Source organism: Talpa occidentalis, unplaced genomic scaffold (assembly GCF_014898055.3).
Source record: "Talpa occidentalis isolate TD23 unplaced genomic scaffold, MPIMG_talOcc4v2.1 talOcc4.12, whole genome shotgun sequence".
In the NCBI taxonomy this organism is placed as follows: Eukaryota; Metazoa; Chordata; class Mammalia; order Eulipotyphla; family Talpidae; genus Talpa; species Talpa occidentalis.
The window spans coordinates 36,817,870-36,831,571 of NW_023601212.1; the positions used below are offsets into that span (position 1 = coordinate 36,817,870).

The 13,702-nt window shown below is 35.2% G+C and overlaps 1 protein-coding gene across 1 annotated transcript in view; it reads right to left on the reverse strand.

Annotated features, from left to right (window-relative positions):
• Nucleotides 1-13,702, reverse strand: part of DYNC2H1 (dynein cytoplasmic 2 heavy chain 1) — a 306,244-nt gene that overhangs the window by 19,307 nt on the left and 273,235 nt on the right. Inside the window, exon 92 of the mRNA XM_037507914.2 lies at nucleotides 10,895-10,984. Coding sequence (XP_037363811.1) covers nucleotides 10,895-10,984 — 90 coding nt within the window. The remainder of the gene's footprint in view (nucleotides 1-10,894; nucleotides 10,985-13,702) is intronic.

Below are 13,702 nucleotides of genomic sequence, written 5' to 3' on the forward strand. Positions count from 1 at the left end.
GGGGATAGGGTGGTAAGAATGAAAGGGTAAGGGGATTCTTAAGTGAATGAAAATGTTCTAAAATTAACTGTAATGATGGTTGCACATATCTATTAATTTACTAAATAGCTACTGAATTACAGACTTAAACTGCATGAATTGTATGGAACGTGACATATCTCAAAGCAATTAAAAGGTTAACCTTGCCTACCAACTTTAGAGAACTGTTTTCAAAATGTGTGTTGTAAATGTAGATAAGATTCGATGTATTAATTGGCTAATCATTTACACTGACTAATTCATCACGGCATCCCCCAAGTTCAGATGTTGTATCTTAAGTTTTAGTCAACTAAATCAATTTCCAATTGGGTTATTTAAAAAAGCATTATTTACTTACCAGATATTTGAAGGTTTTCTACCCATTATTCAGTTACTCATTTCTAAATTAATTCTGTTATGGGTCAGAGTGCATAGTTTAGTGTTATATATTTATATTTCTCAAGCCTAGCTTGATCTATGATGTTCCTTGATAAATGTATCTTTGTGTTTGAAAAGAATGCATACTGTCATTGGATGTAATGTCCTATAAATATCAATTAAGCTAGTGTTGTGGAAGTTGTCTAATCCTTGTTGATATTCTGACTACTTTTTCTGTTAACTGTTAAAGAGGTGTCGAAATCTCCAACTTCAATTGTGGATTTATCTATTTCTCCTCAATTATATCCGTTTTTTCTTTATGTATTACGAAACTATGTTGTTAGATGTGTAAACATTTAGCATTGTTATATTCTTTAGCATTGTTGTATTCTATCTCAATGAAACAACTTTAGCGGAGGTAACTGTGGGCATTTAAGAGGGGCTTCATCATTATATGCTTTTAAAGAAATTCTGTTGTTTCTAGTCTTCCTCATTTCTACTAGATCCAGAGATAGATTGGAAAGCTGCCTAGACTAAGAAATCTGTCAGCCCCTCTCTTACTACAGAGCTAGTTCTCGTGTAGATATGTAACCATTTACATTTTCTCTCCTAAACCTTGCTTTTATGGTATTTTAACTTTTTAAAAAAAATATTTATTTATTTATTTATGCTGGAGTACAGGCCAGAGATGTCTATAAACCAGTGTGTCTCTGGTTTATAGTTGCTTGTTGATTTTGATTATTCTCATTCTTCAAGAAGATGCTAACTGTCTTGTAGCATGTAAATGACAAGTTTAGCAATAGATTTGGAACCATAGGAAAAGAAATCTTAATCAGTAGGTTATCTTTTGACACAGTTTTAATTTGAATAGGAAATTTCTCCAGCTACTAATTTTTGAAAAGAACATGATATTGCTAAATAGTGTAATGGAAAAAATATATACAAAACATGAATGCTCAATTTTATTCTAGTGGAAAGCACTGTATATGATCATAGTAAGCTCTCATCTTTGCTATTTATTTAAACTTAATAACCTAATTTTTCTACATAAAGCTAGTATTTTCTTCCTGATTTAACCTTGGCATAGTGAGAATACAATTTGTCTCCATAGGGGTGAAAAAAAAAAACATTTCTGAATGGTTTTCAGATAATAAACGATCTATTACTTGTTATGTATTCTTTATACATCTACCTCTGGTATCTTAGAAGATTGAGGTTTATTATCTCAGTATTTATCAAGCAGTTGAAAGCAATATAAAAACACGCAAAAAAAATTCCTAGCTTATTGGTTATTTTCTGAACTGTCAAAAATACCGGGAAAAATTATTTATCAAAAATGTCAACACTGCATTTCCCACCACAAAATCTTGAATTAACAAAAGAGAAGAAAAAACAAAAAACAAAAATCCTTATACCAATTACTGAGATATTCAAGAGAAACAAAACTGTCAACTTTGGTACTTATGAAATTTCAAACATGTTACATATTTCTCATCACTTAAAATACTTACCTACAATAAACCTTTTTTATTAAAGATTTATTTTTTATTTATACAAGAACTGGGGTACAGGCCAGAGGTGTGGGAGGGTGAGAGGATTCACCAGAGACAGAGTTGGGAGCAGAACAGGCAGACAGACTGAAGACACAGCTGAGGGGAGCAGAGGGCGAGGCAGGGGAGGCCTGCCCCGCCATGTGGGTATCTCCCTGGCCGGCTGGGAATTGAACCTGTGCTGCAGAGGCTGCAGACAGCTTCACAGCACTGCACTCAACCCACTGCGCCACTGAGGAGGCCCTACAAAATAAACCTTTTAACAAGAACAAAATCTGGCTATATAGTTTGGTAATGAATGCAGATTAAGGGACAAATTAACTTCTAATGAAAATTTGGTAAGAACAAGCTAGCTATTAGAGAGTCAACTGTTTTAAAACTATGACCCACTCTTTAATTGGGCTAGTGATCCCTAACATTGTATAGTGGCTAAAAAAAAAAAAAAGTTTACGTTACATAAAGGATCTGAGAGAAATTTTAGCCCTGGAGCTATTTTGAGTAAAATGATTTTTGCTATCTGGTTTAACTCTATTTAATAGACATGGTCTCACCTGACTGGAAACATTACATGCCTTATCTTACTTTCCAAGTACCCTTCCTGTACCCTTAATATTTCAACTCATTAGTATACTGGAGAGTCAAGTTAAACATAGTTTTTTTTTTTTTAAAGATTTATTTATTCATTTATACAAGCACTGGGTACAGTCAGAAACGCGGGAGGGTGAGAGGACCCACCAGAGCCAGAGCAGGGAACAGAACAGGCAGACTGACGAATACACTGCTGAGGGGAGCTGCAGGTGGGCAGGAGAGTTCTGCGCGCCATGCGGGACCCTCGCCAGTGGCTGGGGATCGAACAGGCCCTGCAGAAGCTGCGGGCAGCTTCGCAGCCCAGCACTCAACTGCTGCGCCACCGGGGAGGCCCTAAACAGTTTTTTTAATTAAAAAATTGAAAATTATAAATTTATATTACTAGGGTCAATGTTTGACACAAGGAAGTGCTGTTTTACAATATAATCAGGTAATTTTCTTTAATGAACTTGTGGAGAAAATTTGATTTTCTCCATTTTTATTTACTATTCTGCCTGACTTTTCCCACGACAAAGATGAGATAAGTTGCATGGGCTAAAATCATGCAAGACCCAAACAGCTATGAGAACAGGATTATGAGAAACAGTTCGCAGGAGAGGACTTATTTTTTAGTTTGGCAAATCAGAGGCCTAGCCACTCCCTCCTATTTATGGGTCCCTTCCTAATAATCAACTGTGATTTATAATGAATAATTAGTCCAAGTTCCTATTAAGGCCAATCCTTCCACATGTGCACAGGGATCTACTATCTTTTTCCTTTCCAAGAATTGTACCACTAAAATTATTTTCATTTTTCTTGTGCCATTGTTTTTTCCATGTTTGTTACAGTACAATGAAATATCCCTCATATTAAAAACCAAACTAACACCAAACAAGATACACAACAGCTTGGTCCTCCCCATCATCTGACATCCAATTTATCTGTGTCACTTCATAAAAAAACTCATTGAAAATACATTGTCTAATTTGTTGAATGGCACAGCTGGCAACTTTGACCTTTTAAAATACTTTCTCCTCTTGGTATCTTAATCTCCGCAGCATCCAGTCATTTTGTCTCCTTGAGTACTACTTCTTAGTTTCTATTATTGACTCCTCTTTCTTTTCTGGGCTTCTCAAAACTGAAGTGTGCCAGGGCTCACTCAGTCTTATGGTTTTATAGACCAGCTTTATATATCAATGACTTCTAATTTTATATCTCTTGTCATTCCCCTGAGATTTCCACCATATTGTCCAAAAGATATCTAAATATATGGTCAAATCATAACTCTTATAAAATCATCCCCCTAAGTATCCTTCAACTCAGAGAAGAATTCAACCCTTTCCTATGCTAAAACCTGAAATCATTTTTCACATCTTTCTCTCATGTCTCCCAGCCAAATTCACAGTTCTAATATAAAAATCTTACTGCTTCTTTACCTCCCCATCTAGAACCCTATTGCACAATGCCATTATAACCTCACCTAGAATACTGCAATAATCTCTTAACTATATTATATGTCTACATTCTTCATCCCTATAGTCTATTCTTTGCCCACAAACAGAATAATCTTTTAATTTACCTCTGTCAACCATCCACTGATTTCCTATGCACTCAGGCTAAATTTAAAGTCCTCTACCAAAACCTACATGGACCTATATGTAAAATGTATACCATAGACATTAAAAGAATGTTTTCTTTTTAATTGAGAAATGATTTTTATGGAGGTTTTGAGTCCATGGAAGTTAAAAAAATAAAGTTTGACAAAACCATCAATAGAGATTGCCAATCATTTTTCGGACATGAAGTATAAGGCATTTTGAGATTTGCTTGAGCTATAGATCTGTATTCAAGATTATTCTTGAAAACAAATTACTGAGAAATATTTTCTAAAACTATTTTTGATGTATACAAACCAGTTAGTATTAGTAGTAGTATTACAATAGTATATGGGAAGATAACTAGTAAGTATATACAGCTCAAGTGCTTTCTTAAATTGTGACATGTAAATTAACAATAAAGTCAATCATTGCTTTCTCTGCTTGTAAAGTTCCAATAGCTAACCACAACATGAATTGGACAGAATGGAAAACCAGCAAGTAAATGTCATGCAATTATTACTGACAGTGAAACGAACGTGGTAAAGGCTGTGATTGATTTAGGAATCAAAAGTACACAGTGTTTATTCAAAACCTTCCATGGTATTTTCAGAAATAACTTATTTCACAGGACAGCCTTATTGACTATAGCAGAAAAACTGCCAACCTCTTTTATTGTTTTTCTTCAGCCAAAGACAAGTAACTACATGACAAACATTTTTCAATTGTATTGTTATGAACTAATAAACTATGTCCAAATAAGCTGTAATAGGAGCCTCTCAAAAGTGACAATGGGTGCGTGAACCAGGGAAAATTGTGAAAGACTATTCTGCAAATAAGGGCACTGACACAGCAGATATTAGGAATATCTGCGACTTGCAGACATTGGCTACTTCCAGTGAAAGTAGCGTGTTTACTGGACCCTGCTGATTCTTCAAGAAACCAAATTTGCCCAAAGAGTTTATATTTTCTGCATATTTTTTTCTGCCTAAAGATCCTCTTATTATGCTACTCCAACTACTCCAGGAAGCTGCTGCAATTGGGATGCATGTGATGAAAGCTGACATGCAGATAAAAATTCATGAAGATTCTGTTATCTTGAAAGCCAATTATCTTGCTATATTGTCACATTTATAGAACTGAGGAACTGAGTTTTATCTTCTGCAAGCAGCACAAATAGCCTGGTCTATAGGATTGCTTTCCTTTTTTTTTTTTTTTTTTTAGGATTGCTTTCATAAAACTGCAGATCACCATAAGCCATGGACTACAGTTTAGTATTCCACATGTGTAGGGAGTTGGCCATAGACAAAACTTGTGTTGAGAAAGTACTGTCTCTGTAAAATATTTGACTCCTAAAATTCTGTAATTTACTGCAATAACAACAACTATATTTTACTGGATAAAATTTTAGATGTGTATCTTAAGCTCATTCTCTGATAATAATGATCCAGCTTAAAGTGTAGCTTTATATTAATCTTAAATCTTGAAATTTTGGCCAAGATATATTTTTTGTAATTCTAGATTTGTTTATTTATCTCAGGTTAATCCTGTTGGCAGGATTCTCATATTTCCTCACTATTATGTTTTTCTGCACTTAGAACAGTGGAAGAATGAGTATATATGTGTACATACACACATACACATAAAAGACATCTGCAAGGTAGCTCTGCTGAGTATTGGATATTAAAAACAAGGAATCTATAGGCTTTAGAGTCACCCACAGACTACTGTTTCAGTTTTCTTTATATGTCTTTCTGTGAGTAATTTTATTAAGTACATACTATGCGTAAAACAGTGTACTAAGATCTATGGGAATTACTGAGGTAGGAAAATAGCTTCCTTTTCCAGGAATGCAAAGTATTGCACAGAACCTCCCAAAATGGAGTAAGACACCTCAGAAAATAAAAAAAATAATAATATAATTTTAATAAGATTACTTTTAAAGGTGGGTCTTATGAGAAAATGAAACAAGTCTTCAAAGGCTAGATTTTGGAGAACAGTATAATATAAACTATAATGTTTATTATTCAGTAGATAGTGGCTAAAAATCTCAGAATATCATTTAGGGAGGCTACATCATGACTCAGAAACACAAAAAAGATTTATGAAAGTTTCCTTGAATCATTCATTTATTTATAATGATAAATATAAATCTTTATAAAATATTAAAATACTGTTATAGTAAATATATATTAACTATAAATATAAATCAACATATTTATCAAAGAAACTACCTGTATGAACCTCTATTCTATGTACTTGGATATAGCAGTAATCAGACAGAAATTGTTGCCCTTATGAATTTTTGATTTTAGTGGAGGATTACAAAGAAAACAAATATATAATAATAATAACTATTATTATTATTAGATGGAGATAAAGACTATGGCAAAAATAAAAAGAGGAAAGAAGGTAAAAATATATCAAGGAAGGAGACAGGGATACAATTTGAAGTAGGAAAGTCAGAGGTGGCCTCCCTGAGGCAAACTGACCTGATGGAGGCAAAGAGGTGAAGTAGATGAGGGCACTTCCTTAACAGATGTCGGGGACAACATCCAAGGTAGAGCAAAGAGCAGAGTAAAATCAAGCCTCTAAGATGGGGAGGAATTTTCACTGACTAGCAGGGTCAGCAATATGACTGCAACAGAGTAAATGAGGGAGCAAAAAATAGGTTGTTGTAGGTTTTATTTAAACAAGTTTTTGTATGATTTGGGTGATGTGGGTGAGAAGTCATGGGACTATTTCCAGAAAGGAGCACTAGGACCTGACTTAAGTAAGTTTAACGAGAAAGTTTAAACTGCTGTGTTGAAAACCAGCCAGAAAGGAGATATGGGAGAAGCAAGACCAGTCAGGTAGCAGGTATGAAAGGGAATGTGTCTCAGAGTTTATTTTGATTGCAGAGGCAAGGTATTTTCTGATAGAGCAGACACAGAGTATGAGAGGGAAGGAGTTAGCAATGATCCCCACACTCTGGCCTTTGTCACAAGGATACAGTGATTGTGTGCAGATCAAGTGTTGAGGTAAAGGACAGGAGTTCAGATACGACATAGGTTGAATTTAGGATGCTTATTAAACACACAAGTGGAAATCCTAAGCATGTTGGGATATATACTGGAGTAGAAACTGGTTTGGGTGGAGCACTGGGCTGGTGCTATCAGTCTGACAGTTTAGAGAAGCCAAGTTCTGAGACAACCTGAAACCAGAACTGGCAGGATACAGAGGGAAAAGAGAGAGCGTGCTATGCTCTGGGAATGCAACATTGGAGATGGAGAAAAAGAGTCAGAAAGGAGACAGAAGAAATCAGAAATGTGTAGTGACTTAGAAATCAACTCACAAAAAGGTTTCAAGGGAGAGAGAGTGGCTATTTTTTAAAATGCCACTTATAAGCTTAGGGATGATCAAAACAAAACCCCTGGCTGTTATTACAGAAGGGAGTACTTCAGTTTGCATTCTCTCCTTTACCACAGAATTTCTATAAACTCTTCCTGAATTGTGGGCTTTGTTTTCCCCGCCTTTAAAAAACGGAAGTAATATCCACCTCATGCTATAAATATTATCAGATTCTAGTAAAATATAGGTCTGCTTGATATTCAGTATGTGCTTAGTTCTTATAAATGTTCATATAAAATGAACATATAAAATGTTCATATAAAATGTTCTCTTTCTCTCCTTTATTGGACTATTTTAAAAGTTGAATATATGTTACAAGTGGTGCACTGAAGAAAAAAAAAAAAGTGATCTGAATCTCAAATTTAGATACCTAGTACATCTTATTTCTAAGCTCTTTTTATGAACCCAGAAAGAGAGTAGTGATAATACAGATCTAAAAATGCCAGTCTGACTCCTGTGAGAACAGTCAGGTTTATTTGGGAAGAAGACCTGGAGGCTGCCAAATTAATTTTCAGTGAAGATCTGTCTTCCTGAAGTGGACAGTAGAAGTAAAATGCTTTGTTAAAGGTAAAGAATATTCTATGTAGCTAAGCAACAATAAGCATGTTAGCAGATGAACTAGAAACTGGATAAATTTGAACAGAAGAAAGCAAGCGGCAAGAGTAAAGGAGGTGGTTCCTATACTAGGGAAGAAACTGCTTCTCAGCACTGTGAGGTGGAAGGGGCTGTGGAGAAGGCCACGTAATGTCAGCATGTGCTGGTAGAGGGGGTACTTCGGAAACCTAATGCATAAGTGGCTGGCTCAGGCCAAATTCAGACTTCATTAAGGCCAATGCAGCAGGTGGTTCTGACTCTGGGGCAGAGTGGACAGGAGACAAGTGATTCTAGCTCTGGTACTTGTACTTCTACTCCTCTCCTATAGAACTTCACTTTGTTTGCTGCTTTGACTGTTGTTGCTTAGTTGTCTTTCTTTCCTGATCAACTCTAAAGATAGCATGTGGCGTGCTGAATGGCATTTATTAAAAATAAAACTAGTTCCATTTCATGCTTAGATTTTCCCTGACTTCGAGGTGCCCAACATGCAAAATAAACAAGAAGTTTTCATCAAAAGGAAGTGGGCATCTGTGGATATGAAGACAGAGGAACAAAGGCAAATGCTGAAGAAAACATACTGGAATTTAAAATGATCAATCCAAAAAAAAATATATACTGGGGAGATGTGCTAGAGGGGCTCTTCTGCAGGACAAGGGGGAAACAGAAAGTAGAAACCAAGAACCAACAAAAGAATCAGAAAATGTTATTTCTGAAGAAAAACCCAAATACATTGAAGCCAGGAGTAAAATTCTAGGGTTGTAAAATGAAATAGTCTATGAAGTCCATATATTTGTTCATTTATTTAGCAGGCAGTATGCTAGGTATTGGAAATACTGTGAAATTTATAAAGGACCTTGATGCAAAGGACCTCATAGAGTGGGGACTACAGAGTAAACGCCAGGCTTCCTGCAAGACTTTCTCTGCTGAGATTTCTTGGGTGCCTAGGAGTTCTCTGGCTTTAGATTACCAGCATTCAGTAGCGGTCTTCAACCTTATGCCACCCAGTAGTCTAAGACCTTCCATATAAGGCAAAAAGGACCCCACCTGTAAATGGTTCCCTTTTCCCTCAGGATCAAATATAATTTTGTGTCATGACTTGGCTCGTCCTGCCCTTCAGTTCGATATGTAAACAAACACTGCTATCTTCCGGCTTTAGTCACCTGAAAGCATAAGGTCTGCACTAGACCATGGCTTTCTCTTGTCTGGGACACTCTTCCCTCTCCTCCTCATTTGGACTATTCCCACTAACGACTCAGCATAAGCATCACTTCCTCAAGCCCCTGTAGGTTAAGTACTCCTGCTGTTTGCTCCCACTGCACTTCCTTCATCACCATTATTGTTTATTCTGTTTTCTTGTCTTGTATGATAAAATGTGCAGATAGTTCTTTAGGATACGATGTACATCTACTTTGTCTAATATTCTACATTCAGCAATTTCTGCACAGTGTTTGGCACCAAGGTAGACTTTTTCATTGCTAAAATGATTGAATGTATAAAACCACTGGAAATAATGCTTGCCTGTCTAGCACTTCACGCAGGGCCGAGCATAAAGTAGCTGCTTACAGCTCTCCTGACTGAATGCATAAATTAATGCCACCCTTGGTCCTAGTCAGGCTAACTTACACACACAAAACCCTGTAATGAACAGGTTCTACATATGACACTTTCAGCAGCTTGTTCCATTTCCCAATGTAGAATGTCCATGATGAGTGGCACTGGGACCTTAAGCTACGTACGCACCTGGGTTCAATGTGCTACCTACTGGCTTGGACTGTCAGACCATTACACTTGATGAGAAAGCAACACCACCATTTTCACAAACCCTTGCAAAGAATACTTGAGATTCTCCCTGCTCCCCTATGTTTTCATCCCCTCCCCACCTAGGTAGCTACATTGTTCCATTATAACAAAGGCACCATGAAACAAAGAACCTAGCAAATGAACCCTGAACATTAAAGGTTATTTACCTTTGGAAGGTGGACATCATTGTACATTTTTAACCAAAAAAACGTTTTTAAATAGAAAAAGAAAACAACAAAAGCAATCCCTACAGGGTGGTAGAAATGATGGATATTTCCCTAGTTGGTAGAAGATGCATTTCACATTACATTGAAGACTAAATGCCTATAAAATGACACAGTGGAAAAGTTTTCCGTTTTTTATGACCAATAGTCAATATACTGAATATGAATAATCATGACAGAAAAATAGTAAATTAATGTGAAAGTGGTATTAATTAGTATCAACACTATATTATTGTTATATACATGCAGTGCAATTAAATGTACTAATACATATAGTGTATACTGGCATTCACACCAAGTAAAAAAACAGCTCCTGCCCTTTATAAAAATAATTAAACAATAATGACAAATTTATGAAGTAATAAATTACCCCAGCCTTGCAATGACAACATACAATGAACTTCAGAGCATTTCTATGTTTTCTAAGGCCTTTATTCCTTCTGTCTTTCCATTCTTTCAGCATGTATTAATAGGTTATGCCCAGGCATATGTACATAGCAGATTGAAAAGTGAGTACATATATTATATGAATCATCTATGTTTAAATTGTATTTTTTTTCTCTAAATTCTTAAAAATGATGGACAGCTACATGGAGAAGCATACTTTTTAAAAAAGAATACAATTATGATTTTATTGGCAATGAGAAATGAATATAATGTACTCTATGTACAAAAGCATATTCTCAGCAGTTTGAGCAAAAAGGTTCTCAATATGCACATCTACAGTATGATGGTCACACAAGTCATACAACATAATGGTTCTGTAATTTACTCTTACCTGGATTGCAAGGGCACGAGCTACAAGACCTCTAAGGTATTGCAAGGGATCTTCTGGACCTTCCCACTTGCTCTGCCATGTGAGAGGACACTGTAATTTAAAAGGGGTCCAAATTAAGTTTATATATACACTATTCAGATAAAAGACATTTTAATGTTAATATGATGAGGGAAATATTTTGGTATAATTCACATGTATCATAAATTCATTTCATAAAGATGTCTGTTTTTCTTTGACCTTATCTGATTAAAATTGAATGACATAGAATTAATCTGTTTCTGTAAAAGTTTTTTTTTTCAAGTAAAATTTCTTGGAACAGTAAACAAATGAAAATAATTTGTTATATAAAAAACAGTAAACTGATGTGCCATCCTTTCACACTCTAAATTTTATGCTTTCTCTGCTGCAGAGAAAGTTTATATAACCTAGTGTATTATAAAAAGGGGTAAGTTGCCATGGCATTCAACTTCTAAGATGCTCCCAATAATCCCTTCCACTTGGTTTTCCCATCCTGTGAACTCCTGCCCAGAATGAACTGGTCCCAGAGACTTGCTTCTAATGAGAGAACATGGTAAATGTGATCAAATGGCACAACTGAGACTAGGTTACAAAGTACTGTGTCTCGGAAGGAGCATCTGATCTGGCTTAGAAGACTCACTACTAATCATTACTTGCTGAAAATTTTATCATGACAAGATGATTATATGATTTTTCTTATTAGTCTATGAAAAAACTTAGTCTGGTAAATAATGATTTTTTAAAAGGAACCCAAACATATTCTTAGGATAAACTCTATTTGGTCATGTTGTATTATCTATTTTTATATTTTGTTGGATTCAATTTGTTAGTATCTTGTTGAGAATTTTACCTGTGTGTTCAGAAAGGAAATAAAAATTTGCATTTATTATCTCTTTAAGCTTTGTTATCAGGCAATGCTAGTCTCACAGCAAAAGAAGGAAGTATTCCCATCTCTTCAATTTTCTGGAAGAGTTTACATAGAGTTGTATTATTTTTTACTTAAATGTTTACTAGACTTACACCAGTGAATTTCAGAAGCTGTCTTTGTAGATATATTTTTAATAAAAATTCAACTTCTTTAATAGATACAGGCTACATTTCTTCTTACATAAGCTTGGCATATTGTGCTGTTTAAGGGATTTGTGTAATTAATATAAGTTGTTGAATTTATTAGTATAAGGTTATTAATAATATTCCTTATTATCCTTTTAATGTCTGTAGGAACCACAGTAATGACCCTTTTATTATTAACTTCTGGCTTCTCTCTTTACTGACCTCTCTTTTGGGATTAGTGATTAAAGATTGTTCCCACCTTATGTCCTATATGTTCATTATGCATACTTCAGTAGTATTTTCATTTGATGCTGTGGGATTTATAGTACATATCTCTGACTAGCTACAATCTATCTCCAAGCAATAATAATACATACTAATGTTAATAAAACTGCAAGTAACATTAATAAAACTTCATATAGAGCAAGAGAGTCTTATAACAGTATATTTCCATTGGCTAAATGAATGGAAAAAGACAAGATAAGCTCTGGAATTAAAATCTGTGTTAAAAGGAGAAAGCATATTCTATTATCCTGGCATCATGATAGTATTAAGGGATAAAGAAGGCGAATTCCAAGAAGCTAAAGATTCTTTGTACATAGAAAAATAGAGACTGATTTACATATATCAATATACATACAATTAAATTTTATAAGTGAAGTTAGAGATGTGGAAATACGGGAGTTCTATCCCAGCATTCAGTAGGCCTTTAGAGAGGAGTATATGAAGTTTAGTCCACAAAAAACTTGTAACTGTCTCTTCAACAAAGACTAATCCTTAGTTGCATGGTCAAATAAAATATTCAGGGAGACATGAAGTGGCAAGAACACTGACCTAGGAAACACAACATCAGGACTACAGTATGGGCTCTGACACTTTACCAGAATATCCATTCCTCTCAGCTTTAGTTTTCTAACATAAGTAAAAAGGGGATGGTATATGCAGCAAATTGGAAAAGGGCTAAAAAAGGAATCCAGTAAAGTGTCTTACAAAACATAGTTTTGTTTTTTTTTCTCATGGGAAATAAAACTTATTCCATATTAATAATTATCATTTGGCAAAACAGTTTTAGCATGACTTTTCTAAGCACTTATTTGCATGAAATTTGCAGGGGAATTTATGGGGCCCTCAACCATTTTATAAATATTAGAAAAATCTTTTCTTTTCCCCCAAAGTCCTGAAAATCAACGGTGGAAGTGGTCACAGATGATGAGAAAGGGGAGCTGGAGGGGGCAGAAAGATGATGTTGCAGGGCCTACTGCCCTTTTTTGATAAGAATTCTGACTATAGAAATAGCATTTGTCAAACCTTGGCATACATGACAAACATCTTAGGACTTGATAAAACAAGGGCAAGGAAACAAAGAGTTTCTCATTCAATATTTTGGGGTGGGATCCACGAATTCACACTATAAGTGTTCGGTGCTGCTAATGCTAGTAGTCCCAAAGTCACACTTTCAAACACTGTTATACAGAAGGCCACAGTAAAGAAAGGAGCAAAATGAAAATCCTGTTAACAGAGATGATCTTAATGCTTGGAAGTTTTAAAGTCATATAACAGGCTGTGTGTGTGTGTATACATATTTTAATAGAAGAAAATCTCTTCCCTTCAATTTTCAAAGATGTCAGTGATTCAAAAAAGATTAAAAACCAGTTGTCTGGAAATTTACAGAGTTAGGACTCACAAGCAATTTTGCTGTATTGTAGAGAGACTCCCTGATTTAGCAAATTAAAAGGC